We start from the raw sequence: 26,639 nt of genomic DNA, 5'->3' as shown, positions 1-26,639 counted from the left end.
ACGTTTGTTGCTATGAGGGGTCACAATAGATACTTAATGTTGTTGTTAGGTAACCAAGCGGAGTGCCAATCGGGTCAAAATCTGAAATCTGTCGTGCTGCATAGGCCTACAACAAAGATAGTAGTAGTCTGACGACGACTGACCTGATACAGCTAATTTCCTCTGCTTGTTTTTTACAAATTGAAATATTCATTAATAATAATTTGAAATAATAAATATTCCGTGCTTTTATTCGGTTGTATTAAAACAACACACATGACGCCGCTGCTAATTTGATAGGACACATTTAACTCGTACAAGATCGCTGAGGTTTCAACATGCCGAGTGCATTTGAACAGCAACCAGCCACCGCAGGCTCGCTGACCAGCCAAGAAATGGAATTGCTGAATGAACAATTTCCGAACTTCACTTGCATTTGTGAACTTTGTGACTGCGGGTAAGTTTTCAACGACGTTCAATTAATATTAATTCATTTCAACTTAAACCGGTCATATCTCCTAAAACGTTTGTGACTCTGTTATTTCTTCGACACGCATATATGCCTTAACATGATAAGTCAATATAGGCCTACAGGTACCGCTAAGTAAAATAATATGTGACTGATCCCAAGTTAAGAGTATAGATCTTTAATATATTTTGAAAAAGCCATAAATACTTGATCACCAGCACCTGTAAGGCTACCTATAGTTGACACTCAATTATAGTTTGGTACCTGAAATATTTATACGTAACTAAGTTTCCTGTTTTAAAACTAGCGTAGAGACTCTTCCCTGTATTGTTCTAAAGCTCTGTCTATCTGGTTTGACAAAAAAGTGTGATGTGCCAAATATGGTAGTGATGCCTAAATATGATAGTGATATGACATCATCATGTCCTTATATGGGCATGACATCACATTATGATTTTCAATCTGAATTTGGAGTAAAAAACACTTTGGCTTTACAGCATTTTTTTGCTATACCACTTGATAAACATGCCTAGTAATAATTAAGGTTGACGTTGTCTTGGCTATGCTACACTTGCGAACATGTTAGCTTTCACAACTCAAAACGAACGTGGTAATAATTGAGCAATTGTTATGATTCTTAATATTATATCCAAGGCCGCCGGACAAATCGGAAAAAAAAACAAACAAATGTTCAGAGGACGTCAAGAAAGCTGACAGGCATGCAATGTAGACTTTGGAACTGTTGGTTCAGTCATTCTATCAATTATCTACCAAAGTCAAATGCACGTACGACTATCATTTACTCATTAATGTTCGCTGGATCTATAATTACCAACGGTAGTTATTAAACATTACATGATGACGTCACGTGTATGACATGTTTCTAAAAAAATGTCGTCACTGATTACTGTTTAACCCCTACACCCCGGGAAGAGTCTTCTAATCTTCCTCCTCATCAACTATGCTTTAGCATTTTAAAAGCAATAACTTAATTTAAAATTCTTTTATATACTTTTTCAGTCGCCATGTTCACCACAAGGATTGTAAAAAACGCGCTAAACCAACCAAACCAGTTGACAAAGATTGCACGCTTAGCGATTACCAACGCACGTACGTAGCGTATCCTGGCAACCGCAGAAGACTACCCATCATTCCTCCTGCAACACCACGTGATCGTAACCGACCTCCGATGGACTTGAACACAATCCAACGCACAGACTTCGTCAATTGCCCCGTAGTAAAACCGGAAAGAATTACACAGGTAAGCGGCCTTGTGATGACGTTATATTACGTCATAGCTGCGCGTAAAATGCGCACACTGATAATACCAATGTCACACACCACTATAGACGTCAATATTGGGTCAGAAAATAAATATATCCAACTTAACATTTAGAATATTTTTTATGACAGAAACAAACTTACGAACCATCTAACGTTCCATTGGATGGAAACACTGTGTATAAAATGACGTACCCAGGTCACGTGGCTTTTCCGAATATCCAAATGCGCCGACCAATGACGAAACACGGACGAGGAAACACTTCGGCAAAGTTCGATTCCCGAACAACAAACAAGGAGCAGTTTAAACATTGGAACAGTAACCCAGCTCCCGCATTCAGTGAATATCCTTCTTTTACAGGTAACTTATAATTTATTCACAAAGATTATTCAATATTGGTATATTATAGGTTGATGAACCTAACTCAAATTATGTGAACATGCACGTGAAAAAAGTGCTTTAATGGCACCTACCATCAAAGACACTTATTATTCACGTCCCGTGTGATATCTATTTCAACGCAAAGTTTGTGAAGACCTATTTATGTCGTAATAGTAAAACGTTTTGTTGTGAATTAATTTCAGGTTCGATTATTTACCCTGGAAAAATGGAACACATGAAATCAACGACCCAACACGATTTCCCGGGCGCTATTGCTGAACCAGTTAAAATGGTTAAAATTGCCGAAGGCAATTTATCATTAGAAGGTATATAATGATCACTTTTTGTGTTAATATTGTTATTCGGTCTAGCCTTATACTTTTTCCAACAGAATACATATGAATAGTGCAAAAGAACGCAAATAAAACACACGTTTGCGTCAAACACCATACATGACGCGTCGGATGATTGCCGATTCGCGTCAACCAGATGATGTTTAAATACCCGAATGCGTTGGCTACTATGTGCATAATTTACGATACTGGCAACCCTTAAAATATATATTTCATTGCAGGACATCACGATCACTTAACCGTTAACCAGGCTACGTACCTCGATAACGGTACTGGTCACCGAGCAGAACGGGTGAAACGCAACCCCACGATCAAAACGCAAGGACATTTCCACGGCAAGACGCAGCACATGTACGACTTCCCCACGTATCGTAGTCAACCTCTTCCAGCGAAGCCAATTACGCCGCCACCTTCCACGATACGTCTAAGCATGGACTCAAGGTAGTACAGCTAGGCCTACATGCTATTCATTCTTCTTTCTTTTTCTTATATATGACTAACGGTAATACATCAGTACGTGAATAATGGTATTTGAAAGATAGGACTCAAAAGTTAAACAATTCTCCATGGAGTGTTTCGCAAGAACTTCCGAGTAGGCGCTACATTTGGAATTCAAACCAACCATCCTGTCACATGACTCGTGAATCGTCTGTACTTAATATAAAGTGCATTGATCTGAACATTAGTTACGTGATCGTATACAGCAATGACGTCACCGTGTTATTTAAGCCTACTTATTTCACATGCAAATGTTAACGTTATATTTGATTATTCTAATTTTAGGTTAGAATTTAAGACGGAGCAGCAAATGGAGTTTGGAGGGCACGATGTGAAAACCAACCCAAAACGAGAATTAATACGACATGATATGGACGAGTATAAACCGCCAAACGTCAGCTTTGAAACAAATACAACCAACAAGGTACGTACAAAATGATAACGTATTGCGTATTACGTTAATACGGGGCGCCATTTGAGACAAAGACACGAGTAGGTTTGAACCGTGTTGAAACATACCAGTATACAGTGTTTCCCCTCACTTCAATTTATTTATCGATGGGACGTCCCAGCCTGCAGTGACGACACTCGTTCGTTTCACTGGAATAGGGGTGTCCTAAATGAGGGGTTCTCTATAATATTGTACTATAATATTATTTCTGTTTTCAGATGACGTATAAACCAATCGATCTGAAAGCAGCTCACATTCCACCGTCTCACCGCCGACCGCACACCAACCAAAAACCGCGCTCTGCGACGTTTCACGATCAGACAATAAACAAGAAATTCTACAAAGATTGGAAAGTTAAGCCAAGAGTACGATACGGAGACTTTCACGAAACTACCTCATCGTACGTGAAGCCGCAGGGCAGCATGGAGATACAGTCATGGACTGGGGCTACGTTCACTCCGAAGAAATCGGACCCTGTAGAGAATTTCAAGCCAGACCCGGCACCTATTGAACATTCTGGGCAGTTTGATTTTATGACAGTGCATAAGGACACGTACAAGGGTACACGACCACAGTTATGTAAGGCACAAGCATACCTACTACAACAACAGCTGAAAACTCGCAAGGGGCTAAAAAACATGCCAAACAAACAAACAATTGGCGATTATGTCGAAAAACGGAAGGACGGCTTGGCGGTAACTTAGTGGAACCATAAACGGTACCAAGACGGGTTCCGATCCTTTGGTGCATCTTTTTTGGACTAAAACTGTCAAAACCAGTTGGTTGTCCTTTAAATTATATTCAGAAAAAATATCCATTTTAAGGATGACCTTTTTATAACCTAATTAAGAAATTGAATTCCCGTTGAACTCTTTGTCACCGGAATTGAAAATATTACCTTAAATTACATTATCGATGAGCACGTACTAAGTATTATATAAAAATTAAGCATTACCACGTCGCTCCAGCCGCCATTTTATGATTTGTTCTCAGTCCACAAATCACAGTCATACATTATAAACGAATATAAAGAATATTTTTGTAACATAATTCGATAACAATATTTTTTTTTTCATTTGTGGTTAAGTTAAGCGACTCCAATTCTACTTAATGTCATTTTTGTCCTTCTTGTCAGATGAGTCATTTTGAAAAGTTGGTAGCAGAAGTTTTGTAGCCTTGAGAACTGTCATGGCGATTATAGACCCACTCAAATATCATACAATGTTTAAAATGAATAGAATTATACATATTGACTTATGGTGCACTAATACATGGGTACACGTACGTGTCCAGATCTGTGTTCACTCTTGACTTGCCAACAGTCGTTCCATGATGTCTAAATAACATTCATTCCCGAGCCAACATACTTCCAACATACTTCCTGGGGAATAATGTAATATATATGTTTATGTATGTTGTGCCAATTATTATGAACATAGAACAACATTAATAATATAAAACATGCCAATATGCAAGGGTTTGAATTAATGTACAGGATCATTTACCTGGTTTTACTACATTATACCAGGGAAGAGCGAATTCACTCAAAGTAATAACATTCATAATACGGGGCGCCGTTTGGGACATGTTATGTTACAACAGAACCATTGTGTAGATACAATTATTAGTACGACGCCCCGTACCTATTAATAGTGTGTAGGCCTAATTCGTATCGTATCGATATCCTTTATCATTTACTTTCAATACGGTGCTGCTGTGTAATTCACATTGCTTTCACATTTTTGTTTAAACTTCATTTAGTTGATCAGCAGATTGTGTATATTTAAATTTAGAATTCTATGTTTTACAATTATTGTCTATTATGAACGAGCGCAATTGTTATTCGAACCTCTTCCGTATTTTTTGATACATTATGATTATTATCTTTGAAGGGTAAGAAAAGCCTACTGTACATAATAAATATTTATTTGAGTAATATTCATATAAGACTTGTTCTCCTTCTCTTTAAGCTCTGTTTACCCTAACAAAATGTAGGTGAAAAACAAATGTGATGTGCCCATATGGACATGGTGATGTCATATCACTACCATATTTGGACATATCACTACCATATAAATGTTATTATGATGATGATGATGATGATATTTTGTCGCATGAAGTTTGATAGCGTAGACAGAGCTTTATACTATTCAAATCAGCTGGTGTCACACTCGTTTCGCACCAGTACGCAACACAATGCGGACCAAACCCGGCGGGGATACTTCGTCATACGTAAACAAAAGGAAGATGTCCGGCTTAACGAATAATCCTCAGAGCTACGGCAAAGACAATCCACACAATAAGCTGTTGGGCCGATTAATACAATGTGATACAATTGTAACTGTCATTGTCATACTGGTGACGTCACAAATAAGTTTCGACCGTCCTGAAGAATACTGACCTTTCTTTTTTTACGACTCGTCACACGACTAGCAGCTATTGAGTCCAAACGTCATTCTGAACATACTCATTTTGTTTCTCAGTGTGTGCAAAATGACTTTTAGACTCGATAGCTGCGTAGTTTTGAAAGTGACCATCTCGAAAACGATAAGTCGTTATAGAGCGAAGAGGGGCGAGGGACTTCCGGTCAATCTAGGAAACTAATAGTATTAGTAATACTACAGATGATAATGGTAGGTCTATTACAGCTGTTTGGTACTCAAGACAACTTCCGTTTGGAAATAAATTCACAGACAATAATTATATCAAATCTGAACTTTACCATATAATTTTAACACCAAGTTTAACCTCAATGCACTTATCTAAATATTATATTAATTTTAGCAGCATCTGGTAGCCTAACGAAATTACTCAATTTTCGTTGATGGCGCTGTTTATTCCTATAATAAGAAACAGCAGAGCGAAAGGAGACCAGTTGATGTGAGAGCGTATAAAGGCCTTGCTAGTCTATGTCTTAAATATAGGATTTATATATTGTACTACAGGATATCCGTTTGTGCACCGTTTGTCTGTAAGGCAACTATTTTCATATTATGATACATAGCGAATGCAGTTGTCACAAAATGGTGTTACTTTTAAGCGGTCTTTTAATTATTTCTGTAATGCTGACTAGTATGGGTGCTACGACCAGTGTAAACGCAGCCTTAACCGGTAGGTATACTTATATTAATCTAAGATTACCATGAATATAAATTTAGCAGTGTCAGGTTAATTTATTGTTTCCTCACTAATTCCTAAAACACATTTTGAACTGGCTTACGGCTGTGGTCTAGTCTGGCTTCTTCAAAGGTCACACTGGCTGTTGTATATTACACAGATGTACTTAATAATAAATATTAATAAATTATATAATATACTGTACATATATACTTATATATAATATTAGTAACTTTATTCCGTCAAGACAGATCATCGATAATCTTCGGTTTTGATTGGCAGAAAGACTAAACATTTTACTTTTATTTAATGTATTCGTTATTCTTCGTGCACGCGAGGGGATGGTGCACGCGAGGGATGGTGCGCGCGAGGGGATGGCCCACACCCACCTCCTAAATTTACAATGCCAAAAATAGGATATTAAGTTCTGTTCAGCACCTAATTATCATGCATATAACCTTATTTTTTTACAATTATTTTTATCCTGCCTGCCTAGTGTTATCGGTGAGTTATTGAAATATTCGAATTCAGTGGAATTTTATTTAATATTTTCTTTACAAAGAAATAATTTTTTCATTTATTAATAGAAAACATACGATTATGAACAAACATGTGGTTAACAGCAGTTTATTTTTATATTATAAACTCCCTCCCATTGATAGTTAGCCGTATCACACTGGGGGATGTAAACGCGAGTTACTAATGCGGCGTGTGTGGAGGTTAGTGACACCGAATTATTCATCCATATAAAAAAAAGAAAGAAAAGGAAAGTGACATGATAGAAGGAATTAGGAGGAAGGACGTTTGGGCCGGCTGCTCTTAATGAATAAAAATAAAGAGGTTAGGTTAGCCATTACTATAACAAGTAAGCCTATACAAAATGGTAGCATTTGATAGCTTTAAGCTCTGTCTACACTATCAAACTTTATGTGACAACAAAATGTGATGTGCCCATATATGGACACGATGATGTCATATCACTACTATATTTGGACATATCACTACCATATTGGGTACGTCAAACTAGTTTGATAGTGTAGACAGAGCTTTCGTGGTCGGAACCAGCATTCACATTATATTATTTTGCTACGTTCGTTGGTTAAATATTTTATTTAAAAAACGATCATAATATCAGCCATTGTTTTTGGTAAATTGAACGATTCTTTCAAATTTTTTTTTACAATTTTACGACCATTTCGTTTCGAAAAAATAGAAAATTAAGTCTCCTCGCGGCTATAACATGTAATGAGGCGAGGCATTGAATTACATTTAAAAGTAATGGTTATTTCATTGATTAATGATAACACTGTTGTGTGAAGTGAAGCCTATCTCTAAAGCAACTAACAGTTATATAAGTGAAAATTAAAGGAAATAACTAAAATTAGCAAAACAAAAATCTATCTAAATCGAATATATTAATGTTACCTTGAAAATACCGAAAGTGTTACCCAAAAGGAAATACAATTTGACTATTTATAAAATCAATTTAAATGTTAACACTAAACAAACGACAATGTTAGGACAATTGTAGATATATGGACAGCTGTACACAATGTGATATTGTACAGTGACTGTAGTAGTTTAACATTATAACGACCTATCGTTTTCAAGACGCGCCGCAACGCGCGACTAGTCTACGCATCTATGAAACGTCATTGCGCATGTTTCTGATTCGAACAGTCGCTTGTCATTAGTCAACTCGCTTGCGTTGCGTCTCTTATAGTGGGAACGAAGCCTAACTGATGGCAATACTTATTTCGTAACGTGGTAATACCAAGCCGTACTAGGGTACCATAATAGGGTTATGACCGTTATTGGACCCGTGCGTGCCCTCAATATTGCGAACTATGATTAAGCTATAATACTCGTTGCTGATCATGACAAATTAAAAGGTAGACCGGAAGTTAAGGACAGTGATGCAACACACAAAAAAGTTCTACAATATATTAGCAGTTTTTTTCTGCCCCGCGAGATACAGAGGCTGTGGGTAGTAGCGGACGGAGGGAAGTTGTTGCGACGTCTTATACCTATTGTGGTAGTAGCTGTTGTGATGGCATGTGGTGACTCTCCACATCACGTTTGTCCAATTAGATGTGAATACGCCCCGGCAACATATTTAGGACAAGGACGACTGCTTACGCTCATCTATGGCGCGCCATACTCATCGATGCACCCGGATGTCACGCCCACAAGTTTGTATATCAACCCATTCGCGATGAATGGAGCAACCTGTCAATACAATTGAGTATCATTTCTTATATTGACAACCAATCTTAGCTAATACATTACATTACAATCGGAAATTACGACACGCCAAAGTCGTAATAACATCTGCATAGCGACGTACGCACACACTCGACCGACTGAAACATATACTGCTGACGAGGTTGAGAGGAAGTCATACCGAATACAATGCGAGTATTATTATGGAAACCCGGATGACTATAAAACCGATACCCCAATCAAACCGGTTCTTCTCACTTTTCGCACATATACAGTAAATTCCTTCAAACATTTTGCAAATTACTTCTTAGCAGCAATTGATTTTTATTAAAATCGTTTCTTCAATTCCTTTTTTTTTTCTTTTTTCCAATTTCAATCGTACATAGGTAAATTTTTCATTCAATTTGTAGAGGACCTGTCGCTAAAATGTTTCTCATTATTTCAACTTTCACAAGTTACTTCCTATTTAGCATCGCCTTTCCACCTTTCCAAATAAATTCCACCTAAGTAGGCATGCCAATACCCATCCAATCAAATAATAAAAATAAACTTGGTACCGGCAGCTGACATTAATGTGATTCATTATGAGCGCGAACTTAAGTCTTCTACATCCGACTATCTTTGTGGTTCACATTAGAAAGTGGTTCACATGATATAGCAGACAGTTGGATTATCGAGCTTGTTACATAATGATTATTGCGATGATCTGTGGTGAGATATTAACCTTGTTATGCGTCAGTGAATTACAAAATAATATTCATTATTAATTCCTATCATATTCCATCGGGATGTTAAAGGGATAATAACACAATTAATACTCGACACAATATCATTGACATTGAATGTCTGACGTATTTTTACTTTATCTGTGCTTTAAGTTTGAGATGAAATAAGTGGGGTTCTCTCACGAAAGAAAGAAAAATGACGTATAGTACATACATACATACATAATTATTTCATCGTGTTTGTAGTATACAAAGTTATGATGGTTATCTATAAGCTATTAACTTAACATTATAACTGAAATAATAGACCAAACATCAATCGATCGATCAATCAATAAGATTGCAATCAATATTGGCATGAAAAGTGATCCAATAGGTTGTAATTGGCCATTTACAAAATAATAATTATTATTTTTGTTCCAGTATATTTTTCCAAACACCCAAGGTAATGACGTAGGCCTATATACTTGATATTGCTATTTTTTAAATAGTTTATCCATTTTTAAATCTAAAATTGTAAGTTGTTTACTGTTTATTGTGTTTTGTTTTATCAGCCTGTTAGTGGAGGTTGTATCTCTGTTGGTTGTGAATTGAATAAAATAAACATATTGTATAGACACTTTTCTTGTAACAGAAACACTTTAAACAACCTTTGATATTTAATCCAAAGGCAAATGATTGAAAAAATGACAATTCTGTGGGTATCAGTGGCTGGATGATCTTAATGGAAATATTGTAATTGTATCTAATGCTGATTTTAAGTGAAATAAAAGTAGGCCTAATTGGGTTGCCGCCACGAAAGAGAAAAAAGATATATTATATAATATTGGCATGAAAAGTGCATTTAAAAATAGGTTGTAATTGGTAAATTACAAAAACATTTTTTCCAGTATATTTTGGCAAATAATCAAGGTAATGTGCATATAGACATTTTTATCGTAGAGCAGTGGCGTAACGCAGAGGCCTGATTTAGGAGCTCAAGTGGCCCTCCAACGCTGGAGGCCTTGGGCGTATTTAGCCCTTTTTGACATATTTTAATGCCTGTCTTCTCTCTGGGCACTGATCAGGGGCCCCCAAAAGCTCCGGGGCCCTGGGTTTAGCCAGTGTGAGCGCTCATAGCCGTTACGTCACTGCGTAGCAGAAACACTTTGAAACAACCTTAAAACATGCCAGCAATGCACCTTATACGAATTGTTAAAATATAAAGACCAACATCACATAAAATAAATTGAAACCTAATTCGATTAAATGAATAGAATGCATTCTGTGTGAAAGTTTTGGTTTGAATGATTCTATGGTTTTTGGAGTAACATCCAGACGCACTGGAGCGTGAAATCTAATATTGCATTTTGCCTAATGTATTTGACAGGCGTGGATTTGGCACTAAAGCCTCAATCATTATTATGAATATGTTGCTTCAAACGTGTAGTGTAATTCAATGTATTATACTTTAAACTAGGATAGTTTGTTTGTATCGATTGATGTCATATAAAGCTGGTATATTAGTGCTCAAGTGTCAGATCAAGAACTACTCATACTGCTGCTGGCACGCGCGCGTACAAACTGTCTCGTTCAATTGCCACTTCACTTTAATCCCTAGCATGTATTTTATTTATTCTAAGTTTAGTAAATTAATGAATTAATATTATACGTGATTGGGTTACTATAGCGTACAGTGTAGCAGTGTTGAAGGTGATCCGTTTTGGACGTCTGTCACTAATCATTGGCGTGTCATATACACGTAGGACGAACTTTCGCCTGCTGGCGATCGTGTAGGCCTACTCCTCATCAATTAAAACCCGTACCACAACGATACACCTTAAAACCAATAAACAAAATAACGTCGCATAATGCTGGTGTTTCGAATTAATATTAGCAAAAGAATAAATATTTTGGCATATATGGCGTTTTATACGTATAATACTGAGTTCACAATCACGGTCTAGGAACACAATTCAATCAATTCATTTTTATTTCAGAACAAAGTCCATATCATAACACATAACAATATTCAATAAATAAATGTAAGCAAAGTAAAAAATCATGTCACGTGTTTTGATACTACAAGTATGTATATCGCGTACGATTATCCATGGATTAATTCTTTAATCCATGGATTATCCGATTGACTAGTGTCAGCCGCTTGTGATTCGCTACTCACTCAAAACCGTTATAATATTTATATTTCAGAATTTTGAGAGAATTTTAACTTAAGTTGCGCATGCGCTCTGTTATGTTCAACAACATGGTCACAAACATTGTACAGTACATGGGTACTAACTCGTTTCTTTGCGAAATATAAGATACTATGGTAGAAAATGGTCACGATTTAATAGTGGTAGCAGCCGACAGCCTACTTAACGAAATACATTTTTTATTTTACTGTGCAGCAATCTTCAATCATCTCCGATTGGAGAGTGTTTAGTTTCATTTCATTTATATATTTTATATATAAGTTAAAGTTGAATTATGTTAAAAATTAAAATATTGTATTCATGTAATTTTCAGAAAAGTGTACGCGTAACTGCGTAGCCAGAAGTAAACCCGTATGTGGAAGTGACAAAAGAACCTACCCCAGTGAATGTCATTTGAAGAAACGCGCATGCGTCGTTAAGGACTTGGTGAAAGAGTGCAATGGACCGTGTAAAAAAGGTATCTAATTAATTTAGATTTTATCCGGTTTCTTGTAACCTAATTTTATACAAATTTAACATTTGGACTGATGATGATTTGCAATTATTTAAAATTATTCAACAACCTTTCAAAAATGAAATGGTTTTATTATTAAAAAACGATTTGGACGGGTTTCTGTTGCCAAGTAGTAATATTCAGGAAGCCAAGCCAACGTTCATAGAAGCATAATTTTCTTTCTTTCAACACCAATCAACTTAATGTTTCTAATTATGATTTCAAGGCCATTTTTATGTCAGTCATTTCTGTCATGCTTCATTTATTTATACCCAATCCAAGTAATTATCATTTTTCCCTTTTCTAGTGAAAGGACACAGTTGCTGCAATATTAAAAGAAAATGTCCAAAGCGATTTAGATCGTCAGGACCGGTTTGCGGCACGAACGGCGTCACATATCCAAACCTATGTCTATTGGCGGTTGCAATATGTAAAGAGAAAGGATTGAAAATTAAGTGAGTAAAACTGTCTCATACTTTCTGAGATATTTTAATAAAAAAACAAGGTAAATGACAATGGCGACTTGATGATGATGGTAGGCCTATTCTCCACGCTGAGGAGGAAGGTGTGGACCCGGTTATATATTTACTCTTCTGGCGTACAAAACAACGACAACAGCTAAATGTATTCGTACTTTATTTGCTGATCTGTTTTACAATTATGAAGCATTACCAGGCTCCTGTATTCACAGTGGACTCGACCACGAATACAATCTTGCTCTCTATTCGCCCGTTTATGCATTACGTCATTCGGAAATCACTCACGCATAACGGAGTGTAACTAGCGCCATCACTGACTGTTATAACCAAAGATTTACTCATACAGGATAAAAATAATACATTTTGAACTAAACTTTTATGTTAAATGTTTTATCTTTCGTAGAGGAGAAAGTAAATGTAGTGACCTGGTGGTAACAACGCAACTTCCTAGGCTAGTGACGTCAGAAGCGTTTTGTATCGACGAGAAACTTGGGAAGCAATGTTCCGGTGAATGCAAAACAGGTGAGTAATTGATTGACCAATCACGGTGACGAATCCAAAGCGCATGGCTCATCGAGTATAACATATTTCTACTTTGATTTAGTAAAGTTTGGTTACATGTTGATAATTCATCGCTTATGATTTATCGAGTTACTTTCGTTGCATTTACATGGGAACCAAGCTTCAGTCCTCCTCAAAGGTGATGAAAATTACGATGGGACTACTGACGTCATGTTATTTTCTATGTGTATTCAGTTTCAAATAAGGTCATATTTTTCTCCCAAAATGTTTTATTCAGTAAATGACGTTCACTGCTGCGACATACGTACAAGATGTCCACAAGTGTTTAAAGACAGTGGTCACGTCTGTGGCACTGATGGCGTGTCATACGTCAACCAATGTGAACTTGCAAAGAAAACTTGTCGAACAGCAGGTTTGCTCATTGAAAAGGATTACGACGGAAAATGCAAGTCACAGGAGGCTAGGCCTACATCAATGTCAGTAAAACAGACGAGTCCAACGGGAAATGAAGAATCTGTTACCGAAAAGATAAATTGTTACGACCCGGAACTCGGCAAGAAGTGTTCTGGCGAATGCAAATTTGGTAAGTATGAAAAACAGATAAAAAACTTTTCACAATCTATAGAGGGCGCTATTTAAATTACCGAGTAGGCGCGCCTACAGTATCAGTATTTTCCAGCATGATGTTTGTACTAACTTTTCACTGCGTTAAGCATTAGATTTTTTTTTATTCCAAACTTGCTTCGTTTCAATTCTTTGCATGTTCTTCTTTTTATTACAGTTCATGGGGTTGACTGTTGTAACATTATGCAAGAAGCATGTCTATCGTCTTTGATAGAAAGTGGCCCAGTTTGCGGCAGTGATAACATAACATATTCCAATCTTTGCACGCTTTCGCGAAAAGCATGTCGAACTCTAGAATCTGAATTAAGACATTCCTACATGGGTGCTTGTAAAACTCGAAACGAAGAAACAAACCTTGAGACTTTACCTCAAACGGATCCGACGACCCCTACACAGCAACATACACCGTTAGGGGGATATACTGATATTGGAACAACACTATCTTCTACAACAGTTTATAGAATGCTTAGAACTAAAACTAGAGTGCCTTATACAATTAAAAGTCAAAGTGGATATCGAACTACGAGTCCAGTATATTCTAGAACGGAAGAAGTATCGTTACCTCTATCGACTGACGCGGGAGTTTACTGTAACGATACGATAAGTGGTAAATACTGCCCGGGAGAATGTAAATCAGGTAAAAAAGTTTAAACAACATTCTGTTTGAAGGTTTGCATGGCGAAATCAATGTGTTGATTTGCGGTACACAACGTATATTTAGTTCTGATGTTTCTATCAATATACTTTGATTGTCCTCAAAACTAAACATACATGGTGTACAGCAACAACAAACTTCAGAATAATGTCCAATCACAAGCGACGAATCGAGCTGTAACTTGCGCCCGCTGTCCTGCCAAATTAGTTTACGTCTACATATATCCCGTGCGCTCTCGGAAATAGAACCACTCTGTGTTTTACACATAGCAACCTTTTTTTTCATAGGCCTCAATTGAATTTACCAATCTTATCTTTTAGTTAGTGGCGTTCACTGCTGCGACATTCGACAACGATGTCCTGACGAGTTTAAAGAAACTGGACCGGTTTGTGGGACAGACTTGCAAACTTACATAAATATGTGTGAACTTGCTAGAAAAATATGTAGGACTATTTGGTCAACACTTCAAAAACTCACCAACGGTGCATGTGAAGAAGACACTTCAAACGTCATCAAACTTGGGAACAATTCTACTCAATCACCGGTGTTTCTTCGACTAGAATCAACTTCATCATCGCCAACAATATCTACCGAAGGATCTGCTGTTTCCACAACATCAACGATCCGACAACTGACGTCACCAACGACGAGTACACAAAATGTATCTGAAATGACAGTAAATACAACAGTTATGGGGACAACAGTTTCTATAAATAATAATATTAATAACATTTCACATTGTCAAGATACAGTTTTAGGAAAAGACTGCATGGCCGAGTGTAAATTTGGTAAGACATTTATGACACTCATTTGAAAACTGTTTCAATTAGTTTGGTCATTAATTATTTGTTTTATGCGCATGCGTATTTATATTTCCATCTACTGTGCTTCTTTTCGACTCTATAGAGAGTGACTAGATATCCCACAATGCATTTAAAAAAAGCTATTAATGAAATCATCAATCAATGATGAGTTATTAGGCCCAAATAACATTTGATTTTGTTTAAATTTATAATTATACAGTAAGTGGTGTACATTGCTGTGACATCATCGATTCTGGTTGTCCGCAAACTTTTTCAACGAGTGGTCACGTGTGTGGATCAGACGGTTTAAGCTATGATAATTTGTGCGTATTGGCGCGCAGGTCATGTCAGACAGCAGGCTCGACATTGGTCAAAGTTAGATATGGCAAATGTGACGAATCTTCTCAAGTAATAAAAGACCAAGAAACCAACAAAAAGATCGTCTGCGTTGATGAAAAGCGCGGGAAAACATGCGACGGTGAATGTAAAGTTGGTGAGTATAGTTATATAGATTTAGGTTATTTTATTGATGAAATGATTCGCTTAGAAAAGTACATGCGTCTTAGTTGTTTTTTCCACAGGAAATAACGATATTAATATAACAAAGATTTGCTATAGCTTAGTTGGTACGTCAGCAGTTGAAAGTATGAAAGCAGGCTTATATGTAATCCTTTGGTTTATTTGTTTGTTTTAGTTAACGGCCAACATTGTTGTGACATCAGAAGAAGATGCCCAAATAAGTTAAAGAAAACTGGCTCAGTCTGCGGCAGTGATGGTCGCACATACGGGAACCAGTGTGCGCTTGCGCGGAAATCTTGCCGTGAGCATGGATCGCCTCTACATATGGCGCACAAAGGTTCTTGTAAGAAAGTGTCAGAAAAAGGGCCTACAAAACCGAGAAAGCTGTTTCCAGACGTCGTGAGGAATCGCTACGATAATAATCTACCAGGAGAAGGCGATATGACAATGCCACCTTTTCTCATTACAGACTTATCCATTCAAAGAGATCGAATCGAAGAAGGTGAGGAAAAGAACAGGGTGTTTCGAGGTTAGGTTTCCCCGGAACAGATACACGCGCAACGCAAGTAAATTGACCAATCACAAGCGATGGATTATTCGAACTGTGGTTGGTCAACTCGCGTTGCGATTACGTCATTTCGTTATGTCCTAGTGGGAATCAAGATTTAATAGTAAACCGATGAAATTGCAACGATGAAAAGTATGATTTTCATTATTTAATTTAGGCGCACGCCCTCAGGAGGTACAATAACTGTCTACGATGCTCATAATATAAGATAGGCCTACTGTTACTGCACACTTTTTTTTTTTTTTTGGCCAAACTATATCGTCACGTTTCCAACGAGAACAACCCGAGAAAACGAGATTGAGATAATACAGTATATAACGTTTAAATGGTTTTTTTTGGGGTGCTAAATCAGCTCATAGATAAAAAAAAATATTACCATATAATAAATAAAACTCTAAATCTTGTAGATCCCTGCGAAGTGGACTGTCCATCGTGGGACAGCCCGGTTTGTGGTAGCAACATGGTGACGTATAAGAACGCATGTGAACTGAAGAAGATCCAGTGTAAACGGCCATCAATACGTCAGTTATGCGACGCACGCTGCAGGCTTGGTAAGTGTGTATGGTATCAGTAACGGAACTGAACAGCGCCCAAAGGAGAAGCATCGATGGGGGTATAACGCTGAGTAAAATGCGATTCCTCTGGCGTACGTGTGCCTGGCCGAATTGAATGTCGACATTTGATTTGCATCGCACACGAGAGAACACGAGATGTCATATGCTATTTCAAAACAATTATTATCCAGATAACGTTGTCGTAATGCTGATCTCGACATACGTATTAGAATGATCTTATATAGAAAGATAAGACTAGTGCTCTCCTAGTCTGCTGGGTTCCAGACGGAGTTTTGACTTAATATTAGTAAAAAGAAAATATTTTGGCACATATGGCGTTTCATATGAGCTTGTGAACTTTGTATATTCAGACAGAAATCGAAACGTCGACTGGCGGACTAACATAAAAAAGACAATAAATACAGACTTGGGGCAAGTCTAGTGTTCTCCTCTAGTGCTGTGCTAGTCCTGCAGACATACAGAGAGAACAACCCTTTCAATGGGATTCAGTTTCTGGACCCAACAAAGTGTCTAAATAGGGTTGAACAGAGTGTCAGTGTCCGTAATCGCGCCGCCGGGGTGGGTGCAATACATTTATGTTGTACATTCATGTTATACAGATGATGGTAGAAATTGCTGCATGATGATGAAGAAATGTCACAAAAGTTTACGAAACTCGGGAGCAGTTTGCGGAAGTGACGGAAAAAGTTACAGTAATCAATGTGACCTGTTCCGTGAAGCGTGCCGGTCTCTTGATTATAATTTACAACAATTAAACGAGGGACCGTGTCCACCTGACCAACCACAAACAACCAAAATGAGTAAGTGTTCCAATTTGTACATTTTCACGCCGTAAAAGCGTAACGTTTTCAAGCCACACAACCTGTTATACACTACGTGCAGCAGTGTAAACGCGCGTTAAACGCAGTATACACAAGTATAGCAGTATTCCCAATAGGACGCAACGCAAGTACGCGAGCGAATTGACCAATCACAAGCGGATGGATCATCGCTTATGATTGGTCAATTTACTTGCGTCGGCTTTACGTAATTGCGTTGGTCTATAGTGGAAACCAAGCTTTAGCCTACTTCCGAACGCGCGCGCATGTACTACGTTGGTCTATGGAATGCAGTTCGCCATACACGTATCTTATATACATCGTTGATCTGATGTGCTCATCCTCTTAATTAACTTCATTTTTACAACAATGTAAATGCTAAACTATCGTATTGTCTTCCTTTCTTCAGAGTTCTCAATGATAGAGTGTTTATCAACATTTCATTGTCCAATCGAGTTTGCATTAGCTGGTGAGGTTTGTTCAGACGTTGGTACCACGTATCAGGACGAATGCGCACTCAGGTTTGACAGCTGTTGGGGCGACAATCGCAATATTGGATTAGATTATATTGGACGTTGTAAACCTTGACGTCACGTGTCTTCAGAGGTCACAGGTCATCACCAGCAATCTCTTTTTTAAGATAATGCATTTTAATAATTGTTACGTCACAAGCAGATGAAATACAATGAAGAAACCAGAGAGACATGAACAGAATGCGAAATCATGTAAAAGAAAGGGCACGACGATGAACAGGCGGTGTAACTGTTTCGTCGTCGTCGAATGCGAAGTTCTCTCTCTGCACACCCCCCCCCCCCTCCCCCCTCTCCCACCCTCTCTGAATCCTCTTGTTCCCTTCTTATCGACGATAACAAGTCGTTCGTTCGTTCAGACCAAATCTCTCTGTGACGTAAAGGTAAAGGTAAAGTTATTTATATTTGTCCTCAAGCTTAACTGGAAACTGAGGAAATTCGGATTAGGCCCTCCACGGACCCACGGCAGCCAGCAGTGCAGCGCCTATCAGATCTGCACACCGGGAGACGATCCCCTACTATTTTCGAATAGTGTACCTAGTTCCACAGCCACTGTCCTACTGATGTATTGATGTACTCCACTTTACTCCCAACTCATACCCGCATCTTCAGCTCACCACTTCAAATTCTGCTGCGTCTGTAGCTATTCACTGCATATTAATGCGCAACCTACAATAAACACAACTTCCTCTCTTTACTGTTTATGCGCAGTTCTAGTCTAGGTTACAGGCGGTGGTAAAATAGTTTGACACACATGGCGTTTCATAGGTATAACATAACTAGAGGGTGGGTCTAGCATCCTACGCCGAAAGTCAATGAATTCGTTTCACTGCAAGGGTTTCTTTAAACTCTTTCCTACGACATCAACCCTCATATTTAGGCCTACAAATTGTAATCCATACGGTAGTTAAGCTTGGTTCCCACTAGCGACGCAACGCAATGACGTAACGCAACGTAAGTGATTTGTCCAATCACAAGCGATGGATTATTCGAACAGTGGCTTGTCATTGGTCAACTCGCTTGCGTTGCGCGTACGTCCTCGCGTTGCGTCGCTAGTGGGAACCACGCTTTAATACCAATAATACGATTCCTGCGTGTGGCTGTTTATTACGTGTTTTTGCAAGCAGTTGAAATATTGTACATAATATAATAAACACTATTTAAGATTTCTATAGGTCTATTTATAATATTGTAACTTAATTAAAATGTTATGTTGCAGAACATACATTTAAATGTATTCATCTTTTTTTTTTATAAAAAGTGAAACAAAATGATTTGTTAATAAAACAGAGTAATTTTTAATGATTTTTTTTTTTGTTTTATTTTGAAATAATTAGGTATTCCGCGCGCAATTACTTGTTACTTGTCAAATATTGACTGAATTGAAAAAAAAACAACCTGAATTATACGAAAAACAAACAAGCGGCAGTAGGGTTGTCCCAAAAGAGCTCCTGTACATTATTAATATGGATCACCTGTGATGATCTTGCTATATTGAAAATTGCACACAAAAAAAAACGTTTTAAAAGAAGTTACGGTATCATTTTCAAATCTATCATTATTTTTTTTCTTATTTTATTATTAGACAAAATATTGATTTGTGTCCAATCAAACTGAAATATTCTGACATAAAACAGCAGATGCAGTATTTTGTGAGCGTACAAGTGATAAATCACAATTGTGTTCACAGATAATTAGCTTCTTCTTTCAAGTGACAGACAGACAATCGAAAAAACGCGCGACCGGACATCCTGACACGCATGCTCTGTCAGGTAAAACGTCGCGTCATCCACCTGTTTCGAACGGTCGCGGAAACTATTCTTTTTGTATAAATATTGTATAAATAAATGTAAGTCTAGTGACTGTATAATAAGTAGAATATTCATTTTAAATGAGAACCTAAATTGATGATGTTAAACATACTGTGACGTGTCCAAAACACCCGATCATAAAATTAAACCTTTGTGGACAACTGACCAACCACAACGAAACATTGAGAAAACGATTTTCCATTTAATTATTATTTCTTTATTATCATAGAAATCTGTTATCAATTAGGCCTATCATTTATTAATAAAGACTCTTAAAGTACAGTTGTTTAAGTTTAGTTCCCATTGGATGTTGCGTTAAATGACAAACACGCGCAACGCTGGCAATTTGACCAATCAGAAGCGACTAACTGTTGCTTGCGATTATTGGTCAAATTACTTGCCTTGCACGTACGTCCTTGTGCTGCATCATCCAATGGGAACCAAGCATCTATTTTCTGTAAAGCTCTGTCTCTACACTCTCCACTATTTTGACAAAAAAGGTGTGATGTTCCCAAATATGGTAGTGATATGCCCTAATGCGGTAGTGATATGACATCTTCATGTCCATATATGGGCACATTTTTTTGTCACATAAAGTTTGATAATGTGACAGATCTTTACATGTACAAAGGGGATACATATCGTATATCCGTCATCATACCTTCTTTGAAACCCTTTTATTTACACTAAATTCAATCAAAATGGTGCAGGTGTCAAAGATATCACAAATTGGAACAACTGACAACATATTGCCGTTAAATTCAACACATATCAAGTAAACAACACGCCATCCCGGAAAACATCTAACCAACATTGAACCAATACCATTGAGACTTCAATATCATGTAAACACACCTTATGACGGTTTGTATACATTGTGTTTACACGGTGCCTACGGCTCAAAATCACGAAGTCAATGAATCCGTATAAATAACCTACGACACTATCCCCCGGGAAAAGTTTCTTTCAAAGTTGTCTTGGGTAATTATTCGTTGAGGAGTGTGCTGTATTGTGACCGCTGTTCATTTACTGAACGAAATCATTCGGTAGCGTGCTGTGTAGCCGTAGCAACGCGTCTCTCGGATATTTGTCGAAAATTCGACGTAATTAGATGTTTGAGTAACTAGATATCTGAGTAGACCTGTGAAATCGTCATTTTTGTGTGATTTTGATTTATATTATATTTGTTATTAAATCGTTTGGCATTATATCGACCATATCACTTGCTATCAACTAGTGTATACGAAACGCCGTTGGAACAAGGTAATTCGTTTTTTCTTTGTATTGTAAGCCATTGCAAAATATTGTATTGTATCATTGTCACCGCCACCTAAGAAGCAAATACTGTTAACTATGCCAGATGGAATAAAATATTGAAAAACGCGCAAGGTAAATTATTTTTCTTATTAAATGTTTCGATTTTGCTGATGCGATACTATTAAATACTCCAATACCACACTTCTTTACCAAATATCGTCCACGTATTATTCGAGTTAAATTCGAGGACTGACATCAAGTATACTTCCATGCTGTTTCGGAATGTGAGGTTTTTTCAATCAACCCCACGTTAAAAATAGTGCCTCTCTTAGACTAACGGTTTTCATGCTCTTGGGTGGGTTATACACACACCACTAACAATATTCCCTTTTTTTCTGTAGTATTAAGTGTACCTTGTACGTGTTGTTGTGTGGTATGTGGATATCGTGTGGTAGTATATTAGTCGCGTGTTTAGTATATTTAGGAGCGGTTCATTGAAATGATAGTTTCTCATGTAAAGTGTCAAATTAATTCTTTATTTGGCTGTGAAGGCTATGTTAGAATAAATATTTATATTCTTCCCGTTCTGGCTTGTTTTAATCATTATCGTTAACTCAATTCTGTGTAGAGTTGAAAATATATCTATTTTTGTAATATATACATCTACTGGCAAATCAAGTACATTAATAACGTGGCTGGATCTACAAAATAAATAAGCAGAAAGCGGGAGAGTGAACCGCCTAACAAATAAATCTAAAATAACAAAATTTAAGAAATATTTAAGACGGTGATTCACTAACTGTCATCAGATAATGCGAATTTTTTTTAAAAGGATGATACAAACATTTTGTTTTAAAAATAATTCAATAACTTTGGTAGTAATTGTTCAATAAGAAACAAAACGGTTGCATTGACTCATGGGAAGTGAGTAACTGGGATTGCTAGACTTGCTTGTCCAGACCACGATAATATCTGAGTTCTGACCTGTTTATTGATGGGTGGTTGCGACATTTTGTGGAGTCTATCATAATCGAGTTATACTATCGTCACGTGATGACGACACCAGCTTTTTAGACAGTCGATCGTGTGAGATATTTCGGAAACACCCTTAGTAGTTTCGCTCGGTTTGTTTTTATTAGTGGGTGTTCCTGGGCGTTTTTCCCTAAATAAAAACCAAATTGCTGTCTGGACATTTAGAATTCGGTGTAGAAGTTCATGATTAACAATTATTATTCTGAGTCAATTTCCAAATAGAATTAAGAATTGGATTATATCACTCAATACCACCACCGGTCCTGAGTGAGAAAACGCAGTCAATGTTCAATAATTCAATAGATGAGTCCGATAAGCCAAACTGTGGTCTATGTAAAGCCTATTCACACGTGAAACGAAATAAATGATTTCATTTCGTCACCAAAAGCATGACTAAACGAAAAATGCTTTCAACCTATAAAAAGAAACAGATCGACATTTGATTATAAATTATAATGCGTACTAATATTTATTTAACAGCTGCCAACGTGTTTCCGGTCAATCGTTGCTGTGTCTGAACACACAGTAGTACTATCACATCATCATAAAGTTTGATAGTGTAGACAGAACTTTAATGTGAGTATGAACAGTAAACAGGATACAACACTAAGCTGCTTCAGGAAATGTTTTCAAATTTATTTTTTTTTTCAATTTTAATTATGAGTTCATTAAATTCCTTCTTAATTAACTTAATTTATGATAAATAGGCCTACATATGATGACGTCATACGTAACAACCAGTTGATGTAATGACCACTTCATTGATGACAAGATTGTCATTTTAGTCACATTTTCTGTTAATATATCTTCTTCAATCGTGAATGAACTCGGTTATTCCGTACGAAATTTTTAAACCGAATTAGTACACAACAACGTGCCAAAAGCACTTTCCAACGTCATAGCTGGGGCAGTCAATCTGATATTAAAACTTAGCTTTGTTCCGTAAACTCGGTTACCAATCCCAGGGTCCTGGGTTCAAATACTGGCCGATGATTTTTCTCATGACACCCACCCTCAAAGACTTGTAATAATACTTTGGTTTTTTTTGCATCTTTTTCATGTATGCTTGTCATACGAAGTATATTGCCACCTTTGAGGACAGTGAATTTCATCACTATGGTAAAAAAAAATATTCAAAATATAACCGTATTTGCAACATTTTTTAGAGTCTGAACCAATATGTTTTATGAAAATCAGCATCGTTATATCAATATCAGCGTTATATCAATATCAGCGTTATATCAATATTCTGACACATATCACAATAATACAATTATGGAAGTTCGCCAGTGGACCTCGAATACAATGAGTGTGTGGCTTAAAGTTTACCTCCCTAGGGGTAGCATCCATCCGGTGTGGCTTGTATGTGATCTGAGTCAGTATAAGTCACGTTGTTGGGATAAGCAGCTGGGATAGAGGACGGACGGCGGGTCGTTCTGGTTCCTACATCCATTGACTAGTTAAGGGGAACTCTAGGCCGAAATTAAAATGATAATAATGGGTAGTAACGCTGATTGGAAGGGGGATGGGCGGGGATCTTTCACATAAGGTGTCCTCAGCTTATGTAGGCCTACGAAAAGAAAAATCGCGGGCGGTGAGGTGTGTTCCAAATGATCGGATACGACTAACCACTTCCACGAATGTTACTTTTATAGAATCATGGATATTATGTGTTTATCATGTGTAATGTATTACAAATAGGGTGGGGTAATATCATATGATGTGGCATTAAATGAACTTATTTTAAGATTACACATGTAAGCCAGGTTTAAATGCATTAGTTATCATTATTTATATCGTTATACTTTAAAACCTAAGCGGCGATTAGGTCTGCCAAGATTACGTTCGCTAGATGTGTTTTTGACATGTTTTCAGAAGTCATTCGATATTTAATCAATTTTTTATGATTTTTCAGGAACGAATCACATTTCAATATACAAAGTCAATAACACGAATTGTATAACATGCATCTCATCAAAGTATATTAAAAATCAAGTAGAAATCCTATTCTGACATTTATTGGGTTAGGTTTGATATAGATATTTTCTACGTGCTTTGTATTTTGAATACTTTACAATTACCAGCAATGCGCATGCCTGAGCGTACAGTGTACGCGGCGAGTGTGAACACCACGTTAAATTAAAGATGCTTTACTAAATACACTGTATAACAAGTGACCCAGCTCAAACGGCGCTAATATCGGACTTACGGTTTAGGAGGAGATAGAGGAACACATTTTGGCTTAGTGCTATTATACACTATATATAAGTGCTGTCTAAATTGATAAAACCACGTGACTTCAACTTCAATATCATCAATGATAACATGACATTGAACATGACCACAAGTTATCTATGATGACTCCGGTGGTGTGCATGCATGGGAGTGTCGGGATGAGCACTGTATTTCCGATACACGCTATGCTTTATATGTGTATTTAATTTTAATTGATACTAAGCATATACTTATGACATAGAGCACGTTCGTAACAGACAGTCGACGTCTACAAGGCGGTATTAATGGTTTATATATTAACTCACCGGCAATATTGACAAGTTACATTTTGCTATGTATATATTTTTAAAGGTTAATTTGATTTTTTTCTTTCGAGTACATTCTCAAGTTTCAAATCTCCCAGTATGTTTAAAGTTTAAACCACTCGAGACAAAAATAAGCGCACGTACAAAAGACGGAATATTTTAATCAGCGTTTGAACGCGCGCATATAAAAGCAGTATTATTTCAATCAGCGTTTGCACGCGCGCGTATAAAGCAGTAATATTTTTAAAAAAATCGAAACAGTTTAACACGCGCGTCAACTGTGTAGGATCCTTGTACTTGTATTTTTTTTATAATTTCATTAGGTCTAATATTTTTTTGTATTTAGGTTTAAGTAGCATAAATTCTTTCATTTCTAGGGTTTTTTTGGTGGGGAGGGGGTGTGGTGGGGGACCTAAAAGAGATACAGTGACGTTAAACAGATATGTCATTAACCGTTTCTATGATCTATCACATACATCAGGCAAATCAGGAAGTGTTTTAATCCGTGTCATATTAATATAAATTAAATATTATCTCGTAACAAAATGTTCTGCCAGCCGTAAACCTTGAAAATGAATTCAAATTATATAAAAAGCTTAAGCTTAGCATATCAACGATTTGATTTATATTGAAGAGGTACAGCGATTTATATTAGCCGGTACATTTACGTTATGGTTCACATTAAGTAGGCTAGCCTAAACTTTCCCATCCGGCTTAGCCAGCCACGTCTCTCCAAGGGATTAGCGTCCCTGAACATAACCTTTACCCCTACTTCTTCGTTAACCGGGGTAGACTACATACAAGAAGCGTGAAGTGGCCGTCAAGGGCACTTAATAATCGACTGGGGTGCTCGTATAACGAGATAGGGATGTATGTGTAGACAAGGAAAATAAATTGGCTAGCTCTAGTTGAATTTATATAATTGCTGCATTGTGAGAATTAAAGGAAAGGTTACCAGTATTTCGCCGTTGCTTATAACATTAACAATCCTCATGTTATTCATAAAGGCCTACAGTTTTGTTTTTACCATGTATTTTAACTTTAAAATGTTTTAGCGGATATTGGAGATAAACATAACATCGTCACTTAAATGGCTCAACATATTTAGTGTAGTCATACGAAAGTGAAAACGATTATATAGAGAATATATTATAGGCCGAGCTGTTTGACTGTTTGACCTTACAGCCACTGAATCAACACCCCACATGGACCCGGGTTACTTATTCAGCTTAATGATGTTTTGAGTTCTAGGCCTATCAAAATATAATTATGGTACGAAATCGTTGTATTGCTTTGCTAATTTACAATTGACACAATTTTGCTTTCTCTCGCATATTCTGTCATCTGCATCTCAATTTTATTTATTTATTGTGTACACATTTTGAAGATGTGTAATTCTCGCTAGTAGGACGCGCAACGTACGCGCACGCACAACACAAGTGATATTTGACAATCTGGATGAACCGGCGCTTGTGATTGGTCAAATTAGTCTTGCGTTGTGCATGTGTGAAGAAAGACATCTTACAAACTCTAGATTGCATTCTTGGTCAGACTATAACCATAGATGGCCATTATCAAAATGTGTATGAAGAAATTAGAATCACTAATTACTGAGTACCACTTAGGATTAAAACTCAACTCTTGACCCCCATTCTAAATTACAACACGTAGCGTGTCAAATGAGCGGATATCTGAATTACATACTTCCCACCATGCTAACTGCGATAAATGAACAAAAAA

The 26,639-nt window shown here is 37.1% G+C and overlaps 2 protein-coding genes across 3 annotated transcripts; both read left to right on the top strand.

The window, feature by feature from the left end:
- Positions 1-126: 126 nt before the first annotated feature.
- Positions 127-4,463, top strand: LOC144849557 (uncharacterized). Its single transcript, XM_078706499.1, has 7 exons — positions 127-436; positions 1,469-1,709; positions 1,862-2,090; positions 2,315-2,437; positions 2,686-2,905; positions 3,248-3,386; positions 3,632-4,463. The coding sequence occupies exons 1-7, from the start codon at positions 318-320 to the stop codon at positions 4,115-4,117; spliced, it is 1,557 nt and encodes a 518-aa protein (XP_078562625.1). The 5' UTR covers positions 127-317; the 3' UTR covers positions 4,118-4,463.
- A 1,847-nt stretch (positions 4,464-6,310) lies between these two features.
- LOC144849588 (uncharacterized) lies at positions 6,311-19,564 on the top strand. 2 transcript variants are annotated; one of them, XM_078706544.1, is made up of 12 exons: positions 6,311-6,524; positions 11,987-12,130; positions 12,474-12,621; positions 13,049-13,167; positions 13,445-13,750; positions 13,949-14,428; positions 14,767-15,234; positions 15,470-15,742; positions 15,944-16,270; positions 16,744-16,887; positions 17,511-17,711; positions 18,139-19,564. In XM_078706544.1, exons 1-12 carry the CDS (start codon positions 6,407-6,409, stop codon positions 18,315-18,317), a joined length of 2,907 nt encoding a protein of 968 aa, XP_078562670.1. In that variant the 5' UTR covers positions 6,311-6,406; the 3' UTR covers positions 18,318-19,564. The 2 variants fall into 2 exon arrangements, with proteins under 2 accessions (XP_078562670.1, XP_078562672.1); XM_078706546.1 differs by lacking the exon at positions 13,949-14,428.
- Positions 19,565-26,639: the final 7,075 nt, after the last annotated feature.

Source organism: Antedon bifida, chromosome 8, assembly GCF_963402885.1.
Source record: "Antedon bifida chromosome 8, ecAntBifi1.1, whole genome shotgun sequence".
NCBI classification, from domain to species: domain Eukaryota; kingdom Metazoa; phylum Echinodermata; class Crinoidea; order Comatulida; family Antedonidae; genus Antedon; species Antedon bifida.
This window is presented reverse-complemented; position numbering and strand designations above follow the sequence as displayed.

Coding starts and splice junctions, on each gene's coding strand:
- LOC144849557 (XM_078706499.1), top strand. CDS start 318: ATGCCGAGTGCATTTGAACAGCAACCAGCCACCGCAGGCTCGCTGACC. Junction 437..1,468: donor TGTGAACTTTGTGACTGCGG/GTAAGTTTTCAA, acceptor ATACTTTTTCAG/TCGCCATGTTCACCACAAGG. Junction 2,906..3,247: donor CGTCTAAGCATGGACTCAAG/GTAGTACAGCTA, acceptor TTCTAATTTTAG/GTTAGAATTTAAGACGGAGC.
- LOC144849588 (XM_078706544.1), top strand. CDS start 6,407: ATGATACATAGCGAATGCAGTTGTCACAAAATGGTGTTACTTTTAAGC. Junction 15,743..15,943: donor CGACGGTGAATGTAAAGTTG/GTGAGTATAGTT, acceptor TGTTTGTTTTAG/TTAACGGCCAACATTGTTGT. Junction 16,888..17,510: donor CGACGCACGCTGCAGGCTTG/GTAAGTGTGTAT, acceptor CATGTTATACAG/ATGATGGTAGAAATTGCTGC.